Source organism: Panulirus ornatus, chromosome 6, assembly GCF_036320965.1.
Source record: "Panulirus ornatus isolate Po-2019 chromosome 6, ASM3632096v1, whole genome shotgun sequence".
NCBI lineage: Eukaryota > Metazoa > Arthropoda > Malacostraca > Decapoda > Palinuridae > Panulirus > Panulirus ornatus.
In genome coordinates, this window is record NC_092229.1 from 20,758,493 (window position 1) to 20,780,924 (window position 22,432).

At 38.8% G+C, this 22,432-nt stretch overlaps 1 protein-coding gene across 24 annotated transcripts in view; it reads right to left on the reverse strand.

Moving 5' to 3' along the window:
• by (focal adhesion protein tensin) overlaps positions 1-22,432 on the reverse strand; it is a 1,595,780-nt gene that overhangs the window by 320,664 nt on the left and 1,252,684 nt on the right. For all 24 annotated transcript variants that reach the window (XM_071662733.1, XM_071662731.1, XM_071662715.1 and 21 more), the window contains 2 exons: positions 14,012-14,255; positions 10,203-10,370 (listed from right to left, as the gene is read on the reverse strand). In XM_071662733.1, coding sequence (XP_071518834.1) covers positions 10,203-10,370; positions 14,012-14,255 — 412 coding nt within the window. The remainder of the gene's footprint in view (positions 1-10,202; positions 10,371-14,011; positions 14,256-22,432) is intronic.

Here is a 22,432-nt window from a genome sequence, read left to right on the forward strand (position 1 = left end):
TACAAGAGTAATTTTCAATCACCTGTTAAGTTGTTACCTAATGGGAGTAGTACATACCTACATCTTTAGTGGACACTACTTTTGCAAACTAGGTTCCCCAGCCCTAACACTGCATGGTAGTGAAAGGGCAGAAATAATGAATTCCCTGAGAAGGACAAATTATCCGAACTTAAGTAATGCAGAAAAAGTCTAATATGATTTCCTACAATAGAATTTTACCACTATATATCTCTGATTCAGTAACCTTCCTATCCTACAATAGGTACCATTCCATTCAGGTGCTTTAAAGTAATCAAGATCCAAGCAGTGTTGCTCCCTTTGTGGTTTTACTCAAGTAAAAGCACATCAGATAATCAGCATATATGCCAATTATCAACGTCCACTTAAAAGTTTATGTCATGGTCCTTCATCAATTTCAGTGGCTGAAAATGTGAATAAAAAAGTGTTGCATTAGGAATGCATCCCAACGTATGGCCTAAAGTGGTAAATTCTAAATGCATCTGACACCTCACCTTTCTTTGCTATCATCATCTAAATATCTAAGAGAGAAAATATTGCAAATATGCATTTGGGGCAAAAATTAGTGTCAACTATTTCTGTTTTCATGATGATCCCATAAGAGACCTTTTAACCAAACAGGAAAATATAATTGCATCCTTTGAATCTCTTGATATATTATCTTTGTTCCAGGCCCCCACTTAATGACAAAAAACACTGCTGTTCCACCTAAGGCATCTTCCTAAGTATCACCAGTTCTCTAGTCCTCTGCAAAGCACTTTATGCTGTTTTACCTTTTCCCCTTTCATATTTCTCAACAGACCTTAAAAACTCCCCAATATACACAACAAAATGACCTGACAAGCACAAAATGACCTTCACAACACAGTTTTAAACACCATCCCACAAGATATGTACCAATCTAAAACCACACGTCTAGATATATGCTAATTGCACTTTCTTGTGTGCACCCTTGGCACCACTTATCTCTGCAATATAATACACAATGATTCAACACATCATGCCCACAATGAAACTTTCATACTGAAGACAGAGACCACTTATGCCTAAAAGCTTTTGAAACTGACTATATGGGAAGCTAATTAAGAAGCTGGTTAACCAAGCAGGAAAAAGGGGAGGCTCCTCCCATGGCTAAAAGATAATCATAGAAAAAATAACAAAGGATACATGTTTGAGGAGCCTTCTCAAAATGGGTTGACTTCACCTGTGGACTACCACAGGATTCTGTTCTGGGACCATTACTACTTTTGATCTATGTTTATGACTTGCCAAAATGTATGGACGCCTTCCTGAATGTGTTTGCAGATGAAGCTATGGTCATGAGGGAAATAATAAGTATGGAGGCTTAATTCACCTTGCAGAGGGACCCTGACAGACTCCAAAGTTCGTCTGATATATGGGTTATGAAGTTCACCCTGAGCAAATGAACAGTAACGAGACTGGGTAACTGTGAAAGAGGGGCCCTAATTTGATTATCATCCAGTAGTAATAGGCTGCAGGAATCTATGTGTATAAAGGACTTGGAAGTCAACATCATCCATAACCTATCACCAGAGTCTCACCTTATGAGAACAGTTAAGGAGACTAACTGTCTGCTAGCAAATATTAGGACTGCTTTCAAATTCTTGGATAAGAAAACATTCTGCAAGCTACAAACATCATACATAAGTGAAGTTTAGAATATGCTTCTCAAGTTTGGCCACTGCACCTTATACAGAAGGTCCAGAGACAGCAGCATAGACATTCGAGGAATTATGAAAGGTAAACTACAGGGAAGGCTAGAAACTAAATTTAGCCCCTTGGGAGAGGAAAACGGTCCTACCTATAAGTACCTAAAGACAACACATGACAGGAGATGAAAAGGATCCTACCTATGAGTACCTAAAGACAACACATGGCAGGAGACGAAAAGGATTCTACCTATGAGTACCTAAAGACAATACATGAGTGTTAACAGAATGGGCATATGGAAGGTGCTATGATTATACAATGAGGTAAATTGAAAGTTATTACATAATTGCAATGAATTTTACAAGGACAGCGATGCATGTATGCAAATAGCAAGGAAGGAGAATGAGTGATTTTCAATGATGAGTCTGGTCAAGGATGCATGATATTGTTGAGGTTGCTTAATCTGTTTATGGATGGGATGGGGAGGTGAGTGCAGTGGTCTTTAAGCATGGGGCAGGTTTAAGCATAAGGAGAGAGAGAGAGAGAGAGAGAGAGAGAGAGAGAGAGAGAGAGAGAGAGAGAGAGAGAGAGAGAGAGAGAGAGAGAGAGAGAGAGAGAGAGAGAGAGAGATGGAGAGGGAGAGAAGGAGAGGGAGAGAAGGAGAGAGAGAGAGAGAGAGAGAGAGAGAGAGAGAGAGAGAGAGAGAGAGAGAGAGAGAGAGAGAGAGAGAGAGAGAGAGAATGCATGGGAAGTGAATCAACTGCTGTTTGTAGATAACACAATTCTGATGGCATACTCATGAGGCAAACTCCAGGAGCAGATCACATAGTCTGGGAAGGTGCGTAAAAAATTAAAATTAAGATTGAATGTGAGTAAACATAAGGTATAGATATGTAGCAGAGATGAGAGATGATGGTTGAAGATTAAGACTGAAAGGGGAGGACCTGGAGGAAGTGGAGTACTTTTGATACTTTGCTGCACATGGAGTCTTGAAGGATGAAGCATCATAGGTTGAAAGAGGAAGCTAAAGTCTTGGGTGTGTTCAGGAGCATTTGAAAGATGTCAGTGTCTGTTAAGGAAAAGATGGTTATGTTTGAAGGCACAGTTGTTCTGACAGTGTTATGTGGATGTTAGTCTTGGCCAACAAAAGCAAAAAAACAGAAGGGGTGGATATGTTGGAAACTAAATGCTTTAGGATAGTATGTTGTGTGACATGGGTTGATCATGTAAGAAATGACACAGATGCATGATAGTAAGCAGAGTAAGACTTAGAGAGCTGCCAGGGTAAGCAGAAATGGTTAGACATAATTTGAGGATGAGGGAAGAAAGACTGGCTATGAAGATCTACACGACAGAAGAGAAGAAAACGAGGGGAAGGGGAAACCAAGAAGGAGAATGGATTTATGGAGTGAAAGAGGCTTTGTGATCTGGGTCTTGAAAATTCAGGAAGGGGGAGAAGCAGGCATGGGACAGAGCAAACTGGACTTCTGTGGTATACAAGGAGCAATGTTCTACCACTGGGCTGAATCAGGACATGTGAAAGAAGTCAAGGCAAACCATGGCATAGTGCGTGAAGCCTGGCTCTGGGTGGTGATCGGTTTCTGACCATTATGTATTCTAGACAGAGAGTGGATGTGGGTAAATGATGCTACTGTTTGTCTTTTGCTTTGCTAAAAAGAGAAACAGCAAACAAATATGAAAATAAAACAAAAGAAAACATAATCTAGGTGGAGAGCTAGTACAAAGAGATGATCATAACAATAAAAGCCAGAAGAAAAAAAGAGACCAGATCTTGTAGAGCATCTTCATGTATGTGGAAACATACAACACCAACTATGAAATTTTTGCAACTACATTTATTTACATTCCACTTAGTAAACCTGAGGCATTATCAGAACTTATGTTCAAGTATTCTACACAATGGTTTATATTACATGTATGTCAGACCATTGCTTTTTTATCATCAATAATAAAACAAATAACACTTACATCACTTAAGGGAGAATTTCTATAAATCTGTTCCTATCAACAAAGAATACAAATTAATTTTCAAAACATTTATGTTTTCTAAATTAGAATTGATAGAAATTTTTAATATTTTCTGTTTCATCTCTCTTATTATCTTGTTTCAATTACCAATGATTTCCAACTATAATCTGAGGGGTAACTAACATTGAAATTATGTGGTCAATTTTTGCTCACTTTTTTCTTTTTCTTCAAAATTATTTGGATTTTATGAGGAAGGAAACATTAAAGAGGAAGAATGCATGGAATGGTGTATGCGAGGGAGGCATGTAAGGACGGGATAAGTGGAGACTTTCGCTGTGGCCACCCCTTGATAGGAGTTCCTGGAGGGAACAGATGTCAGAGATATAGATAGACAGATAGATAGGAGACATTAAATCCGACTCCTGTGGGAACTCTTTGGGGAATTCACAGTCATTCAACTATCTACATTATAAGGGGAAAGATATTTCAAGTCACTATGACCTGTATCTGATACCTAAGATTAAACTGTTGGCAAGTTTATATACCACTGAAATGCCTATCTAAAACCTACGAAGTGGTCACTCCTTTTTAGCTAGCAGGATACCACAAAATGAAATATTAGACACTGATTTAGTAATTATCTTTTACATAAAAACAATTCTGACGCCATCATAATTTGCTTCACAAAGCCCCATGACTAAGATGCTAGTTTTCAGCAATGATCAAACATATATATTTTGTTGTAAGAGATCTATCTGCTAGTCTTTTTATCAATCATCAAACATATATTCTTTGTTTTGGTAGATCTATCTATCTATATCACTGATGCCTATTCCCTTCAGAAACTCCCTCAAAGGGGCAGCCATGACAAAATAGTTTTCATAATGGGTAAACTCCAGTGCCACATTATGACCTTTAGTGCCTCAACCATAACAGGCCACCATTAGAGGGCAACTCTAATGCAGCGTTTTCAGAGGCTCCAACCTCATGTTCCAAATGATCACTTCTACCAAATGTTTTAACCAATTTACTAAAACCTAATGTTCCACCCTATTACTATTACCAGATGTTACTACCTACTATTTCTACCTAGTGCTCTACACGTTAAATAAGATATCCATTATCTGCTTTAAAGAAAAGACTGTTTCCAAGGTGGCAAATGCATCTCAAGGTATGTTTTTCTTCTTCAAAGATCACTTCAACACCTTGTGTTTCACATCCTTTCCAGCTCACAAGAGAAAAGCTTTCTAAGAAGGAATTTTTCCAATCTCTGATAAAACAGAAAAAAGCCATTCTAATACCATTCAAAAACATCCTAAAGTTGTCAGGCTAATTCCATATGCAATTCTAACACTTATGCATGGGTGCACATGACACAAAATGCATGAAAAACATAAAATTCACTAGGTCTATTTCATTCTCAAATGTCAGTCTATAGTATCAATTTCTGGGTCTATAGGTGCTTGTTGTAGTCTAAAGATTATGTCACTCTTTCCTACACATTATCTAGCTATACCATGTGTCTTGAGATCATTGGACTCACCCCTAACTGTATCACACCAGTAATCAATATGCATACACGAAGATCAACATACTTTGTGATGGTGATGTTTGTTTATGATTCACTTTTTGGTGCACATGAAATTACAGAACAATCATCTATATATGAATGCATGTAAAAAAGTGTAATAAAAAATGCATTAAGTTTATGATTACTGGCTTTGTAATGGTGATGATGTAATGGGCTTTGCTATCTGGTGTATAAAATACAGCACAGCAATTCATTAATTAAAAAAAAAGTCACAAATTGACATTTAAGTATTTATGGGATATTAGTAAGAATCTTGATAACCTTACTGTAATGGTAGAGGTGTTACCTTAAGATATACTATATAGCATATATAACAGAGCAATCATTCACGAACAAATAAATGTAATTAAAATGTAAGATCAAAAACAGTCATTCTCTATATTTTGATCAAGGCCCAGCCTTGATGTGAACTTCTGTCTATAATTGGACCCTTCAACATAGAAAAAAAAATGATGTGCTATTGATGGCAAGTATCTCGACAAACTTACTTCATAAGGTTGCTGTTATTAGGATTAAATTTTGGTGTAAAAACATTACTAAACAATAATCTATGAACAAATATATGTAAGACCAAAAACAGCATAAATTAATTTCTATCATTAGCATTTACTTTCCAGCAGGAGCATTACCTTCAACAAATTCACTGTAAAGATGATGTTATATGATGTAATATCAGGTGTATATAATACCAAAGAGAAAGTCATTTATGAGCAAATGCTGGAGAAAAAATGTAAGGACAAAAACAGCATCACAAAATGATAATCATGATAAATATGGACTTCCATAGTGTAGCAGTTAGTGTTCCTGACCATGACATGTTCACGGACTGCCCAGGGTTAAGGATATAGGTTCGAATCCCGGATGCGGCATTCAATCCACAGTCAACTCAGCTGTTCATCCACTAATAGGGGTTGACTGATAAAATGGGTACCCTGCATGTCATGGAAGGTATATATATGGATATGTGTATATATGCATATGTTGATATGTATATGTATGTATATGTACATATATGGGCATTTATTCCTATGAATCCATGGGGAAAATGAAACACGAAAAGTTCCCAAGTGCACTTTCGTGTAATAATCACATCATCAGGGGATACACAAGAGAGAAATATAACTGTCAGTTGATATACATTGAAGAGATGAAGCTAGGACGCCATTTGGTAAACATGTGATTGTCCAAAACATGTTTTGGACAATCACATGTTTACCAAATGGCATCCTAGCTTCATCTCTTCAATGTATATCAACTGACAGTTATATTTCTCTCTTGTGTATCCCCTGATGATGTGATTATTACACGAAAGTGCACTTGGGAACTTTTCGTTTTTCATTTTCCCGGTGGACTCATAGGAATATCTTGATCACGCACAAAATTGTGATCCTTTCCAACCTGGGCATTTATGTATACATATGTATATAGAAGTGGAAGGGCCATTCTTTGTTCATTTTCTGGCACTATCTCGCTGACGCGGTAAACAGCGATTACGTATCATGTAAGGAATACATGGGAAGTTTTTTCTCTCCTATCCTCAGGGATAAATAGATATACATATTTTATTTATCTATTCATTATACTTTGTAGCTGTTTCCCACGTCAGCAAGGTAGTGCAAGGAAACAGACGAAAGAATGGCCCAACCCACCCACATACACATGAATATACATACACGTCCACACATGCACATTTTTTTTTTTTTTTGCTTTGTCGCTGTCTCCCGCGTTTGCGAGGTAGCGCAAGGAAACAGACGAAAGAAATGGCCCAACCCACCCCCATACACACGTATATACATACGTCCACACACGCAAATATACATACCTACACAGCTTTCCATGGTTTACCCCAGACACTTCACATGCCCTGATTCAATCCACTGACAGAACGTCAACCCCGGTATACCACATCGATCCAATTCACTTTATTCCTTGCCCTCCTTTCACCCTCCTGCATGTTCAGGCCCCGATCACACAAAATCTTTTTCACTCCATCTTTCCACCTCCAATTTGGTCTCCCACTTCTCGTTCCCTCCACCTCCGACACATATATCCTCTTGGTCAATCTTTCCTCACTCATTCTCTCCATGTGCCCAAACCATTTCAAAACACCCTCTTCTGCTCTCTCAACCACGCTCTTTTTATTTCCACACATCTCTCTTACCCTTACGTTACTTACTCGATCAAACCACCTCACACCACACATTGTCCTCAAACATCTCATTTCCAGCACATCCATCCTCCTGCGCACAACTCTATCCATAGTCCACGCCTCGCAACCATACAACATTGTTGGAACCACTATTCCTTCAAACATACCCATTTTTGCTTTCCGAGATAATGTTCTCGACTTCCACACATTCTTCAAGGCTCCCAGAATTTTCGCCCCCTCCCCCACCCTATGATCCACTTCCGCTTCCATGTTTCCATCCGCTGCCAGATCCACTCCCAGATATCTAAAACACTTCACTTCCTCCAGTTTTTCTCCATTCAAACTCACCTCCCAATTGACTTGACCCTCAACCCTACTGTACCTAATAACCTTGCTCTTATTCACATATACACATATATACCTATAAATTTTCAATATACACATATACATACATACACAGACACTTACATATATTCACATGTACATAATTCATACTTGCTGCCTTTATTCATTCCCGTTGCCATTTCGCTACACATGAAATGACACCCCCCTCCCCCCGCATGTGCGTGAGGTAGCGCTAGGAAAAGAAAACAAAGGCCACATTCATTCACACTCAGTCTCCTGCTGTCATGTGTAATGCACCGAAACTACAGCTCCCTTTCCACATCCAGGCCCCATAAAACTTTTCATGGTTTACCCCAGACACTTCACATGCCCTGGTTCAATCCACTGACAGCATGTCAACCCCAGTATACCATATCATTCCAATTCACTCTATTCCTTGCACGACTTTCACCCTCCTGCATGGTCAGGCCCTGATCGCTCAAAATCTTTTTCACTCCATCCTTCCACCTCCAATTCGGTCTCCCATTTCTCCTTGTTCCCTTAACCTTTGACACAAATATCCTCTCGTCAATCATTTCTCACTCATTCTCTCCATGTGACCAAACCATTTCAATACACCCTCTTCTGCTCTCTCAACCACACTCTTTTTATCACCACACATCTTTCTTACCCTTTCATTACTTACTCCATCAAACCACCTCACACCACATATTGTCCTCAAACATCTCATTTCCAACACATCCACCTTCCTCTGCACAGCACTATCTATAGCCCACGACTCACAACCATACAACATTGTTGGAACCACTATTCCTTCAAACATACCCATTCTTGCTTTCCAAGATAATGTTCTCGCCTTCCACACATTTCTCAATGTTCCCAGAACCTTCGCCCCCTCCCACACCCTGTGACTCACTTCCGCTTCCATGGTTCCATCCACTGCTAAATCCACTCCCAGATATCTAAAACACTTCACTTCCTTCAGTTTTTCTCCATTCAAACTTACCTCCCAACTGACTTGTCCCTCAACCCTACTGTACCTAATAACCATGCTCTTATTCACATTCACTCTCAGCTTTCTTCTTTCACACACTTTACTAAACTTAGTCACCAGCTTCTGCAGTTTCTCACCTGAATCAGCCACAAGCGCTGTATCATCAGCGAACAACAACTGACTCACTTCCCAAGCCTTCTCATCCACAACAGACTGCATACTTGCTCCTCTCTCCAAAACTTTTGCATTCACGTCCCTAACAGCCCCATCCACATAAAAATTAAACAACCATGGAGACATCACGCACCCTTGCTACAGACTGACATTCACTTGGAACCAATCACTTTCCTCTCCTTCTACTCATACACATGCCTTACATCCTTGATAAAAACTTTTCACTGCTTCTAGCAACATGCCCACACCATATACTCTTAATACCTTCCACAGAGCATCTCTATCAACTCTATCATATGCCTTCTCCAGATTCTTAAATGCTACATACAAATTCATTTGCTTTTCTAAGTATTTCTCACATACATTCTTCAAAGCAAACACCTGATCCACATATCCTCTACCACTTCTGAAACCACACTGCTCTGTACATGTCTTCACCCTCTCAATCAATACCCTCCCATATAATTTCCCAGGAATACTCAACAAACTCATATATATACATATATATCTTTTTTCATACTATTCGCCATTTCCCACATTAGCAAGGTAGCCTTAAGAACAGAGGACTGGGCCTTTGAGAGAATATCCTCACCTGGCCCCCTTCTCTGTTCCTTCTTTTGGAAAATTAAAAAAAATGAGAGGGGAGGATTTCCATCCATCCGCTCCCTCCCCTTTTAGCCGCCTTCTACAACACACAGGGAATACGTGGGAAGTATTCTTTCTCCCCTATCCTCAGGGATAACATATATATATATTCCTCGCCACACATGGAATACCATCCCCCTCCCCCCTCATGTGTGCGAGGTAGCGCTAGGAAAAGACAACAAAGGCCCCATTCGTTCACACTCAGTCCACACTATGTCCATACATGCACATATACATACATATACATACACAGACATATACATATACACACATGTAAATATTCATATTGCTGCTATCATCCATTCCTGTAGCCACCCCACAGCACAAGAAACAGCATAAACATATTTTCATGTGTTAGCAGTAGTACGCATCTCAACAAACTCCCTATTGTAAAATTCAATTGGTGGATGTAAAGTTAGAGAGCAATCATTTATAAGCACAGGCATGTAAAAAAGAGAAGAAAAAAAAAGAGACAAGGTAATCAACAAATATTGCAGCCAAATCTGGCTCTACATGCCTCATTCACCTCATGGGGTTTTGGAGGGCTCACCACCTCATGCACTGAAGTGCTGTGACAATGAAATGATGTTAAAGAAATTGATCATAAAGAAAAGATCTTAGCTTACCTTGTTCATCTGGCTGTTCAAAAGTGAAGCTGATGTTCTCATAAGAATTCCATGATGCAATAGCACATGGTGATTTGTCACAAGAAACATTAGAAACTGTTCGTGGTCGTTCATCTGGAGAATGAGTGAAGAAAAGCTCCACACTTCCATCAAGAGGGAATCGCATGTCTGTTGAAAAGAAAAATCAATGTTCATAATAAGTCTTGTAATAATTTTTGATAAAAAGATGCAAGAACACTGAGCTACTCTAACCAAATTATGAATAATCCATAAATAATTTCCCATAAAAATTTCCTTCTGGCATATCAAACCTATAAGGTATCTTTTTCTACTTGTCTTCCATCCAGCATGTTGCCAGAGGGAGTTCAGGGTGGGGCGAGAGCCTTTGATTTGCTATATTTTTTTCTGCTGCTTTCATGGGGACTTTTTTATCTTTTTAGTAGTAGTAGCAGCTATAGTAGAGTACTGTTATGGCCAGAACCACCTTGTTTGAACCTTGAGTCTGTGGGGTCTGCATATCTATTCAAATCTCAAGACCCTCAGCAAATGTCTTTCTTCTTCAAATGAGCCTATGATTTCAAACATCGATTATGGTTGCTACATTCATCTATGTAGTCATTTGTAAACTTGGAGTGTAAACCCTAATAATTACATTCTACAAAACTATCACCTTTAAATAAAAATCATAATAAAAACATCTAACATCAAAAAATGTTATTATGCAAAAGCTGTAACAAAGATGACATTGTAAGATCAACTCTAATTTTAGTAATCTATAATATTATGTTTAAAGTCCATAATTTTTTAGAAAATAACGCCAATGATAGTCTTCTACCATCTTTTTTAATCATTTTTATCAAATTACAAACATAAACCATTCAGTTTTAAGAGAAACCAAAAATCTTTATCCTTTTAATACAACATATCAATCATTAATGCTAACAGAAATATGCAAAAACTTGCATGAAAATAAGGAAAATTCATTTTAATCCACTGTCAATCTTAAAAATCTTTCACTTTCAAAATTGAATTCCAGCATATGATGCTATCAGCAACATTTCTAAAGACAGCTTTAACAGGAATTATTAAAAAATAATGATGACTTTTTACATAACTTTCAAAAAGGACAGCAAAGTATTTTTTCACCAAAAAAAAAGTAGCATAAATAGTTTTAGAAATCACATCAATATCAAATGTAATAGAAGTAACAACTAATGATATTTCATCATAACTTATAGAACATAAATCTATACAGGTATCTTTTACATTGTTTTCCAAGGTAATTTGCAGTTAATGACTTTCCTGCTTTCCAATCTAAACACCAGCTGTGTCAGGACTGTGTGGTAGTTGACTGTCTGGAGATGAAGACAAGCTTCAGAACTTTGCAAGGTCAGCCAATTGTGAAAAGAACTGAGTGTATTCTTCACTACGCAAGAACTTACTGACAAAAGAAGTAAAGAAACTTTCTCCACTTCTGAGATCTTTGATGGTAGGTGAAATCAAGAACAAGAACAAACATCCAGTACTTTTTTCATTTTTGGAATCAGATCCGACATAGCACAAAACTAATCAACCCACAAGTCAATTAACTCAACTTCCAAAACTCAGTTCCAAGAAACTGAAAGTACTGTCATTCAAGACCATTTATAGTTGCTTCATTAGGGTTCAGTATAAATCAGAGCATGGGATTATTGATCTGAGGGTCCTAGAACTGATGTTCAACTCTTCTTTCAAACAAGAAATATACTGATGTAAATATTGTTCCAAGATTTTGAGATCTTCTTTGCTATCTGAAAACATTTTAACTGCTGGAAGGTACCTTATGATCACTGGGGCATATCTGGGAGCAAGTCACCAAACGCTTGAGTTTTGCAGGATGAAATGAATTTCTCAATAATGGTTTCTAAACCACTACAATCATTCTAATCCTTTTAGTCCTTCAAGTAAAAAAAAACGTGTTTGATAACTTTTTCGGTGATTTAGACCTGTGATTAATGAAAAAGGCATGTCTATTTCCCCTTACTCCTAATCAATACCATATATAGATAAAATAAAATTTTCTCAGCCTGGTATTACATATAAATTTGTCTCATTGAACAAAACTCCCAAGATTATAGCTATTCAACATATCAACTACCAATCAATATCTTTCAATCTTACATTTCACCATTCCAACGCTACATGGTATTATGAAGTTGCTTGCTAACTCCTGAATCTCCTCATCCACCATGGAACTTCAGCTTCTATTCAATGTCTCATTTTTATGTCAAATATTCATTAATAAAGCTCTACAACTGTTTTATGACATGTACTATTTGCTTTCTAATAATCTTCTGAAGTCTGCATAAAATAATTCTCAAATTTTCACTATGCAGCTCTCCATGCCCCTCAGCCAAGGCCAATCTGTTTAAGTGGCCCACTGCCTAGTCACTTCCATAACAAAGCATTTTATTTCATCATTATAAACTACAGACCATTTGGTGGCCAGGTACACATTCTCAAACACACTACTTTCTCCTTTACATGTTACTATGCAAGACTATTCTTTTATTCAAACTTTTATTTTTTTCTATCTTCTCCCATTCCACAGAATCTTGTTTCTCTCTAACATCTCTACTGTAACCCATTAATTTACTTCTTGAACACTAGGGTAGGTAACTGAAAATAATTCATGAAAAAATGGATAAAAAAAGCTATTTTGCAGGTGATGGTGGATATTTTCTATCAAAGCATGACTAGTTCATTATTCAATGACATGCAATTACTCCATTCTAAAAGACAGCTTATGTCATGAGCCATATCAAAGACCATACTTCAAATGCAACAATTAGAATTCATACAGGGACTAACAAAAGCACAATAAACAATATGGTGGATATTATACACACTATACAGGTCACATCTACAAGCTTAGAAATGAGAGAAGTGTCATTCACTTTCCCAATCCATAGATCCTTCTAAAACAAATAATGAAATTCAAAACTGTAGAGCCTAGCTACAATCACCAAGAAATAGTTAACGCAACCACTTGTCTTATTTTGTTGATAATGTAACAACATCGAATTTCATGTGAACTCCAAAACACATTACCACATAAATATAATCACAATATGTTGTGGTTATGTACTCTGTGTTCTGAATTCACGTGAGGGTGGTATTCCCCCAAGCTCAGCTTCTTATGGGGACACTACTTTGGTTTAATGGGTAAATAGCTTGTCAACCCAAAGTATTTTTTCAGTTTTTCCTTTGCATGAGAAAAAGGTAAATGATTCTGATAAATGTTTACCATACCAACATGCAACTTTCCTCAGCAAACTATTCTATTTTTTCTATTTTCTTATGATTTTTCATTTTGTTAATTTCATATGGCAGTTTGTACACTCAATCTGTCACATATGAATGAGAACAAAGTTAAGGTAAATGATACAAAGGTAATAAGATTTTAATGTGCCACTTTGATCTTGGGAAAAGGCAACTTGCTAAAATTAGAATGTGACAGATTTTGTCTTTGTTAACATCTTAGAACTATGTATTTCACCAGTGGCCACTCTCAAAAGATAGCTTCCATGCCCTTCCTTAAATTCTCTCATATACAGAGGTCTTTCCTTATCTCATCTAACACCTAGTTGGTCCTCTGGAGGTTTGTGAGTAAACAAGTTTAAAACTCAACATAACTTATTTGGGAATACAACATAAATGTTCATAATTATCTTCCTTTAAATATTTAAACAAAGCTTGAGGTTTGTACATAATGGTGCCAAGACAGTCTTTCAACTATTTGGCTTTTGATTTACGTAATGCAAACTTACCATTGCATGCATCATCCAGTTCATTTCTTGTAAATAACAGGATTTTTTCAGAGACAGCACAAGTGTGGAACTGCATTCGAAAGATGACTTCTCTGGAAGCCGGATTAAGTCTTCTGTGATATGCTTTCAGCAGGATATCTCCCCTAAGTTGTACACCTGCCTCAAAGACAATGGTGACTTGTCTCATTGTCTCTGTGAGGTTATATATCCCTGATGTGTAGATGGGGGTCATCCCTTGATATATCTGCAGAAAGGAAAATTATCATAAGTGTTTGAAAAGTATAACGATTTTCAATTTAAATCTCATCTTGGCAAAATTATTTCCCTTACTTTCATAACCTGTCACCACAACTCTTTCACACCAAGCATATAAAAAACAAAAACACATAGTAGAAAGTCCAACATCTGTAAACAAATGCAATGTGTTTCCTTTCATATACACATTAAATCTCTGTGTTAAGACTAGGCAAGATCCACAAGAAGATGTAAAAGTTACTGATTATTTGGGAATTACAAGAAAAGATCTCCATGCCAAATTTTGGCCAGACCCAGAGTGAGGTAAGACTTGGTTTGTTGAGACTCAAGGTGAGGAAAGATACATGGTGGTCCAAGACAGGGTGAGGTAAGACACAGGATAAGGCAAGGTAAAGGGTTAGACAAGACCCAAAATTAGGAAAGATCCAGGGTGAGGCAAGATAAAGGAATGTGAAAAACAAATTAGATATACACTAGAAAGGCCAACATTTACAAACAAATGCACTATATCTCTTTCCATATACACCCTAAATATCTCTGTGGCAATACTCAACAAGATCAGTTAGAGTAATTGGAAATTGCAATAGAGAATCTCTGGGCCATGTCTCGGTAAAATCCAGGGTGAAGCAAAATACAGGATGAGGAAATATATGTGATGAGGCAAAACAAGGTCAGTTGAGATAAAGGGCGATGCAAGATATAAGGTCATGAAAGAACCAGGATTAAGCAAGAATGTAGGGTAAGAAGCAATATGGAGTGAGGCAAATTTCTTCCTCTACACCTCACAGCTTTGGGACTCTCTTCTCTCTCATGTCTTTCCTAATTACTATGACCTGGCACTTTTTGAAGGACATTTTCTATTTCCTACAAATTTCATAAATACTTCCTCATTTCTTCTTTCTCACTTTCATACTCTTTATATTTGATTTAGAGAGAGAGAGAGAGAGAGAGAGAGAGAGAGAGAGAGAGAGAGAGAGAGAGAGAGAGAGAGAGAGAGAGGAGAGGAGAGGAGAGGAGAGGAGAGGAGAGGAGAGGAGAGGAGAGGAGAGAGAGAGAGAGAGACTGCTGCTTGAGATGTACACCTTGGTGAGTCAAGACTTGGTAAGGCAGGAAAAGGTGATGCAAGACCTTGGGTAGGGTTTTAGGGAAAGGAAGTCATGTGTAAGGAACCTTTTAGATTTCTACAAGAAAGTGAGCTCCTTCTAATACAAAAGGGAAAGCTGGGCAGACTATTTGTATCTGGAATGCCAAAAAACATGTTATGCTGTACCTCATGGGAGGCTAATTAGGATGCTGTACTATTAGGCAGCAATAAGATTCATTTAATGGATAGAATATTATCTTATCGGAGGGAAATAAAGGATGCATCTCAAAAGGAGCCTTCTCAATAAAGGGTTGAGGTCACCAGCAGTGTGCCACAGGGTTTCATTTTGGGACCATTACTCTTTCCGAGGCAAGAAAAAGTGAAAAAAAGACCTTGGGAAGGGTTTTAGGGAAAGGAAGTCATGTTTATGAACCTATTAGATTTCTACAAAAAAGTGAGCTCCATCTCATATAAAAGGGAAGGCTGGGTGGACTGTATGTGTCTGAAATGACAAAAAATAAGAGATGCTGTATCTCCTGTGAAACTAAGTAAGACACTGGACGAACGGGCAGAAATCAGACTCCTTCAAAGGACAGATCATCATCTTATTGGAAGGAAATAAAAGATGCCTCTTAGAGGAGCCTTCTAAAAAGGGTTGAGGTTACCAGCAGAGTGCCACAGGGTTTTGTTCTGGGACTATTACTCTTCCTGACTGATGTAAATGACTTGATAGAAGAGATGAATTCTTATCTATATATGTTTGCAGATGATGCAAAGATCATAAGGGAGTGTAACCTCAAGTAGACAGAGTTTGTGCACAACACATGATGGCTAGAGAACATATGTAAATGGTTATGATCTTTCTTGGTCTGTTCCTAGTGCTGCCTTGTTAATGCAGGAAACTGCAATCAAGTCTATCTATTTATCTATCTATCTATCTATATCCCTGTTCCAACTGGAACTCCCTCAATGGAGTGGTCACAGCAACAGAGTCTCCATAACTAAAGAATTCCAGTGCCACTTCTTAGTCTTTTGTGCCTCATCCTTAACAGGCCAATGCCATGGGACAAGTCTAGCAAAGTTTGCAGAGGCTCCTACCTAATGTTCCTAATGACTACTTCTATCTAATGCTCCTACCAACTATTTCTACCTAAGATTTCTACCTAAATGTTCCTACCTACTACTTGTATCTGCTGCTCCTACCATTCTGCCAAAAGGCAGGGCTAGCACATAGTGCTCACCATAAGGAATTTAGAGTTATGAAGAATGAGCTACATGAGTCAAGCATTGTCAAGTGTTACAAATGACATGGAGAGAGTGTATGTTTGTGGACAGAATTCTAGTAATCCACATGTTAGCGAGGCAGAAAGAAAAGACAGCTACCTAAGTCAGGGGAGTGCAACTTGACAACCAATAAAGTGCTGGGTCACTAAGCAGTCAATATCCCTCCCAATCGGGTTGTTCTGGTAATTTTTTTTTTTTTTTTTTTTTTTTTTTTTATACTTTGTCGCTGTCTCCTGCGTTTGCGAGGTAGCGCAAGGAAACAGACGAAAGAAATGGCCCAACCCCCCCCCATACAAATGTATATACATACGTCCACACACGCAAATATACATACCTACACAGCTTTCCATGGTTTACCCCAGACACTTCACATGTCTTGATTCAATCCACTGACAGCACGTCAACCCCGGTATACCACATTGCTCCAATTCACTCTATTCCTTGCCCTCCTTTCACCCTCCTGCAAGTTCAGGCCCCGATCACACAAAATCTTTTTCACTCCATCTTTCCACCTCCAATTTGGTCTCCCTCTTCTCCTCGTTCCCTCCACCTCCGACACATATATCCTCTTGGTCAACCTTTCCTCACTCATTCTCTCCATGTGCCCAAACCATTTCAAAACACCCTCTTCTGCTCTCTCAACCACGCTCTTTTTATTTCCACACATCTCTCTCACCCTTACGTTACTTACTCGATCAAACCACCTCACACCACACATTGTCCTCAGACATCTCATTTCCAGCACATCCATCCTCCTGCGCACAACTCTATCCATAGCCCACGCCTCGCAACCATACAACATTGTTGGAACCACTATTCCTTCAAACATACCCATTTTTGCTTTCCGAGATAATGTTCTCGACTTCCACACATTCTTCAAGGCTCCCAGAATTCTCGCCCCCTCCCCCACCCTATGGTCCAATTCTGCTTCCATGGTTCCATCCGCTGCCAGATCCACTCCCAGATATCTAAAACACTTCACTTCCTCCAGTTTTTCTCCATTCAAACTCACCTCCCAATTTACTTGACCCTCAACCCTACTGTACCTAATAACCTTGCTCTTATTCACATTTACTCTTAACTTTCTTCTTCCACACACTTTACCAAACTCCGTCACCAGCTTCTGCAGTTTCTCACATGAATCAGCCACCAGCGCTGTATCATCAGCGAACAACAACTGACTCACTTCCCAAGCTCTCTCATCCCCAACAGACTTCATACTTGCCCCTCTTTCCAAAACTCTGGTAATATACATCTATATTCTTTTTTTTTTAATCATCTGCAGTTTCATGAGTTAGAGAGGTAATGCCAGAAACACAAAGAAAAGGCCTCATTCACTCACATCCATTCCTTAGCTGTCATGCACAATACATGGAAGTTTCAATATGCCCTGGTTCAGTACACTGACAGCACATAGACCCCTGCATACTACATTGCTCTATTTCACTCTATCCTATGGAAGCCTTTTACCCTCCTCAATGTTCAAACAACAAGACTCCAGAACTTTTTTCTCCATCCTTCCATCTCCAATTTGGTATCCCCATCACCCTTGTCATTTGTCCCCTCTACTTCTGATACATATACCCTCTTTGTCAACCTCTCCTCATTCATTCTCTCCACATATCTTCAGCTCTCTAAACCATACTCTTCTAATTACCACAATTCTCTATTAACTTATAATAAATTATCAAATTAACCCTTTTCAAACACATACTGCTCTCAAACATTTAATTTCTAAAAAATTCACCCTCTGTACACTTTCATCTATAACCCATGCCTCACATCTACACAATGTCACTAAAACTATCATGCCTTCAAAAATACCCATTTTCACTCTGCCAGAGAGTGAACCCTCTTTCCAAATATTCCTCAGTGCTCCCAAAACCTTTGCCCCCTCACCCAGCCTATACTCATCTCTGCTTCCATGGTTCCATGTGCTGTCAAGTCCACTTCCAGGTATGTAAAATGCACTACTTCCTCCAAGTTTTCTTAGTTCAAACTCACAATCCAACTAACCAGTCTTTTTGCACAACTAAACCTAACAACCTTACTTTACTTCACATTTACTCTTATCTTCCTCTCATTTCACACACTCCCAAATTTCTGCTATTTCTCTCTCAAACCTGCACCAGTTGCATATCATCAGCAAACAACAAGTGACTCACTTTCCAGACTCCACTCAACACCTACTGAAGGCATTCTTGCCCATCTCTTTAAGACCCTTGAATTTACCTCCCTTACCACACCACCCATAAATCAAACAGCCATGGTGACATCATACAACCATCCAGCAGAATTACCTTCACTTGGAACCACTTACCTTCCTGTCTACCTCCTCACACATATGCCTTACTCTCTTGATGAAAACTCCAAACTTCTAATAGCTTTCCTCCCACAACATATATTTGTAACAACTTCCTTAAAGCATCTCCATCAGCCCTCATATGCTTCATTTAGGTCCATAAATACCACACACAAATCACTCTGTTTTTCTAAGTATTTCTCATATACATTCTTCAAGACAAAGACCCGATTCATTCATTTTTTTCCACTCATAAAACTGTTCCTTCCCAATCTGATGCTCTAAGCATGCCACCACCCCTTCAATCACTACCCTCCCATACAATTTACCATGTACATTCAACAAAATCATACCTCTGTAGTTTGAACCCCACCTTTGTCCCCTTGTCTTTATACTATGGCCAATACTATACTAGCACTCAACCAATCCTAAGGCACAATACTATGATCCATGAATACACTAAAAATCCTAATCAACAATACATTCTTCCCCCTTTCCTGAGAAATTCAAGTGCAATACTGTCCAATTCCACTGCCTTGCCAAATGTCATCTTATCCCAAGGATATCACTATCTCTTCTCTTCAAACCACTTTCCATGACTATCTTACTTCACATGCTTCCCTGACCCAAACACCCTACAATTCTTCATAATACTCACTTAGTCTCCTTTTTATCTCATCACTTCCTGTTGCCACTTCCCTATTTAACCCTTTCAATGATGTTCTCATCTGTTCTCTTGTTTTTCTCACATTAATAACCTCCTTCCAAAACATCTAATTCTCCCTTCAGTTTATTCATACTTACTCTTCCCAACTTTCATCTGCTCTCTTTTTCAACCCCTGCAACTTCCTCTTGACTTCCTGATACTTTCTCTTATGCAACTCCCAATCATTCACACTACTTCCCTATAGCACCACCCATACACCTCTCTTTTCTCTTTCAATATCAACTTTACTTCATCATTCCACCACTTACTACCTTTTCTCACCTGCCAACATCCCACCTTCCCTATGCCATTTATTATCCTACCACATGCCAGCACTGCTTTCCTAAATTCCTCCCATGCCTTAAACATTTCGGTACCTTCAACTGTTCTCATCTTTTGTCATTCTACAATCAATCACTCATGGTATTTCTTCACACAGGTCTCTTTCAAGCTCAATTACTTCTAACACCCTCTTCTCACTCAAATCATTACCTCTTTCCAAATGCACCAACAAATCTTCACCCTTGCCTCCCCCAGGTAATCATCAGACATCCCACCAGCTGTCTCTCTTGGCACATTCACATTCAAGAGCCCATCTATTGCACGCCTTTCAATCAGCAAGTAATTCAAAAATGCCTACTGACCATCTTTCCTAGTCACCCATGTACACTTGTATATGTCCCTCTTTTTAAACCATATACTCCCAATCACTAGCCCTTTTTCAGCATACAACTACACATGCTGTTCACCATTCTTATTCACAATATCGAGAGCCACATACCCCAAATTATACTCTCAACTTCCACATTACTCACTTTTGCATTAAAATCACCCATCACTAAAACAAGATCTCTTGCATCACAACTGCTAACAGCTCAGTTGCTCCTAAAAGACTAGTCTCTCTATACTGTCCTTCTTGAGGCTGAGTGCATAAGCAATAATAATCACCCATCTCTCATAATCCATTTTCTTTTACTTACATCAGTCTGGAGCTTCCTTCCTTAAACTCTTTCACACATTCCCACAACTCATGCTTCTGCAGCAAAGCAACCCCTTCCTTAGCTCTTGCCCTCACACTCCTATGACATTCCCAAATCATTCTTCCCCCTTACCATTGAGTTCAGCTTCACCGAGAGCCAAAACAAACAGGTTTCTTTCCTCAAAAATACTACCTATCTCTCCATTCCTTTTACCTTGGTGACATCTAAATACATCTAAATACCCCAGCCTGGGTCCTTGAGGAGAATGAGCACTACTAGCTTGGCTCCTTCTGTTCCATCTTTTAGAAACTGAAATATAAGAAGGGGAGGTTTTCCAGCCTTCCACTCCTGCCCCTTTTAGCTGTCTTCTGGGACATGCACATAATACAAAGGTAGAATTCATTTTCCCCTAACCCCCAGCTATATGTATTTTTACTGTATTCTATTTTATTTACAATTACCCAAGAAACAATTTCTATGAAAGATTCCTGGTGTTACCCAGGAACTTTCTAGACTCCTGCAGCCCAAAGCTGTGATACTTACAGTCACAAGAAACTGCAGACTTTTGGAGTGAGATTCTTTTTAAGGATACTGTACTCCTAATGATACAGTCTCACCAAAGGTAATTTTTCACATGCGGTGTACCCTCAAGCAGATGGAGTCTGGTAACACATAGGTGTGTGCATTCTCCGCCTGCTCGAGGTATACTGTACAAGACTGATCTTTGATTGGGAATGGGAAAGCTCTGCTGCAATGACCTAATGATTTTCTGCAATCAACCTATATGGGTGTCTTCCAACCATCTAGGACTACACCTAGCACTGTTCCCAGCTGTTGAAACTGACCATGGATCATACCCAAACATTTAACACATTCAGACACTTTTTTCTACAAGTAGATAATGATGGCCTGATCATCATCTTCCAACTACATATGCAAGCTGGTGACATTCACCATAACCCTGTACCACAAGTGTACCTTTGCTCACTGTGCCAAATGCCCATCATTAAATGGCACTACACCATCAAATGCCACAACTGCACTCCACTGCCATCCATGAAGACTAGTTAGAGCACTTGACATATAACAATCACACAACAACTCTCAAAAGACCCTCACCTCCAACATAAACACCTGCAAACAATAAAAAAAAATTTCCCTCTCACTCTTCACAAAGAAAACCTACTACTCCACAGACATCCAGTGACAAACTAAGCATCCTGCACCTCAACACCTATGGCATCAGAAACAAACACACAACAACACTCAACCAACTCAGAGAACACAACATCTACAGAGCCCTCATCCAAGAAACTAGACTCACATCCTAGTCCTCCCTCCACTGTTTTTTTTCAGTTACTCAAACATAAGAAAAGACAGACAACAAGGACAAGGAGGAGGACTCTTAAAAATCATCCAGCATACCATCCCATTCCCCAATACAATCAAAACTACAAAATAAGTCAGTCAAAGAAAACACCCTACAAATAAAATCTATAAGAACAAAACTTCAAATAACTAATTATAACATAATACCAACACACCTCTCCCATCCGCAAGCCCTTCCAAATAAAACGCCCTGACTACATCTGACTAGCATACCCAACTCTCTCCTCTGTGAAAATTTCTATGTCCAACATTCCACATGGCTCAACAATCACATCCAAGATGAACTACTCCTAAACCAACCGCAACATCTAGACATTCTCAATCTATGCAACCAGCCTAACAGACTCAGACTCCCAACCCTACCACCTCCTGCAGCCAACCAAATTAATCATCCATCGCCTGCTCACCAGCCCTACTTAAT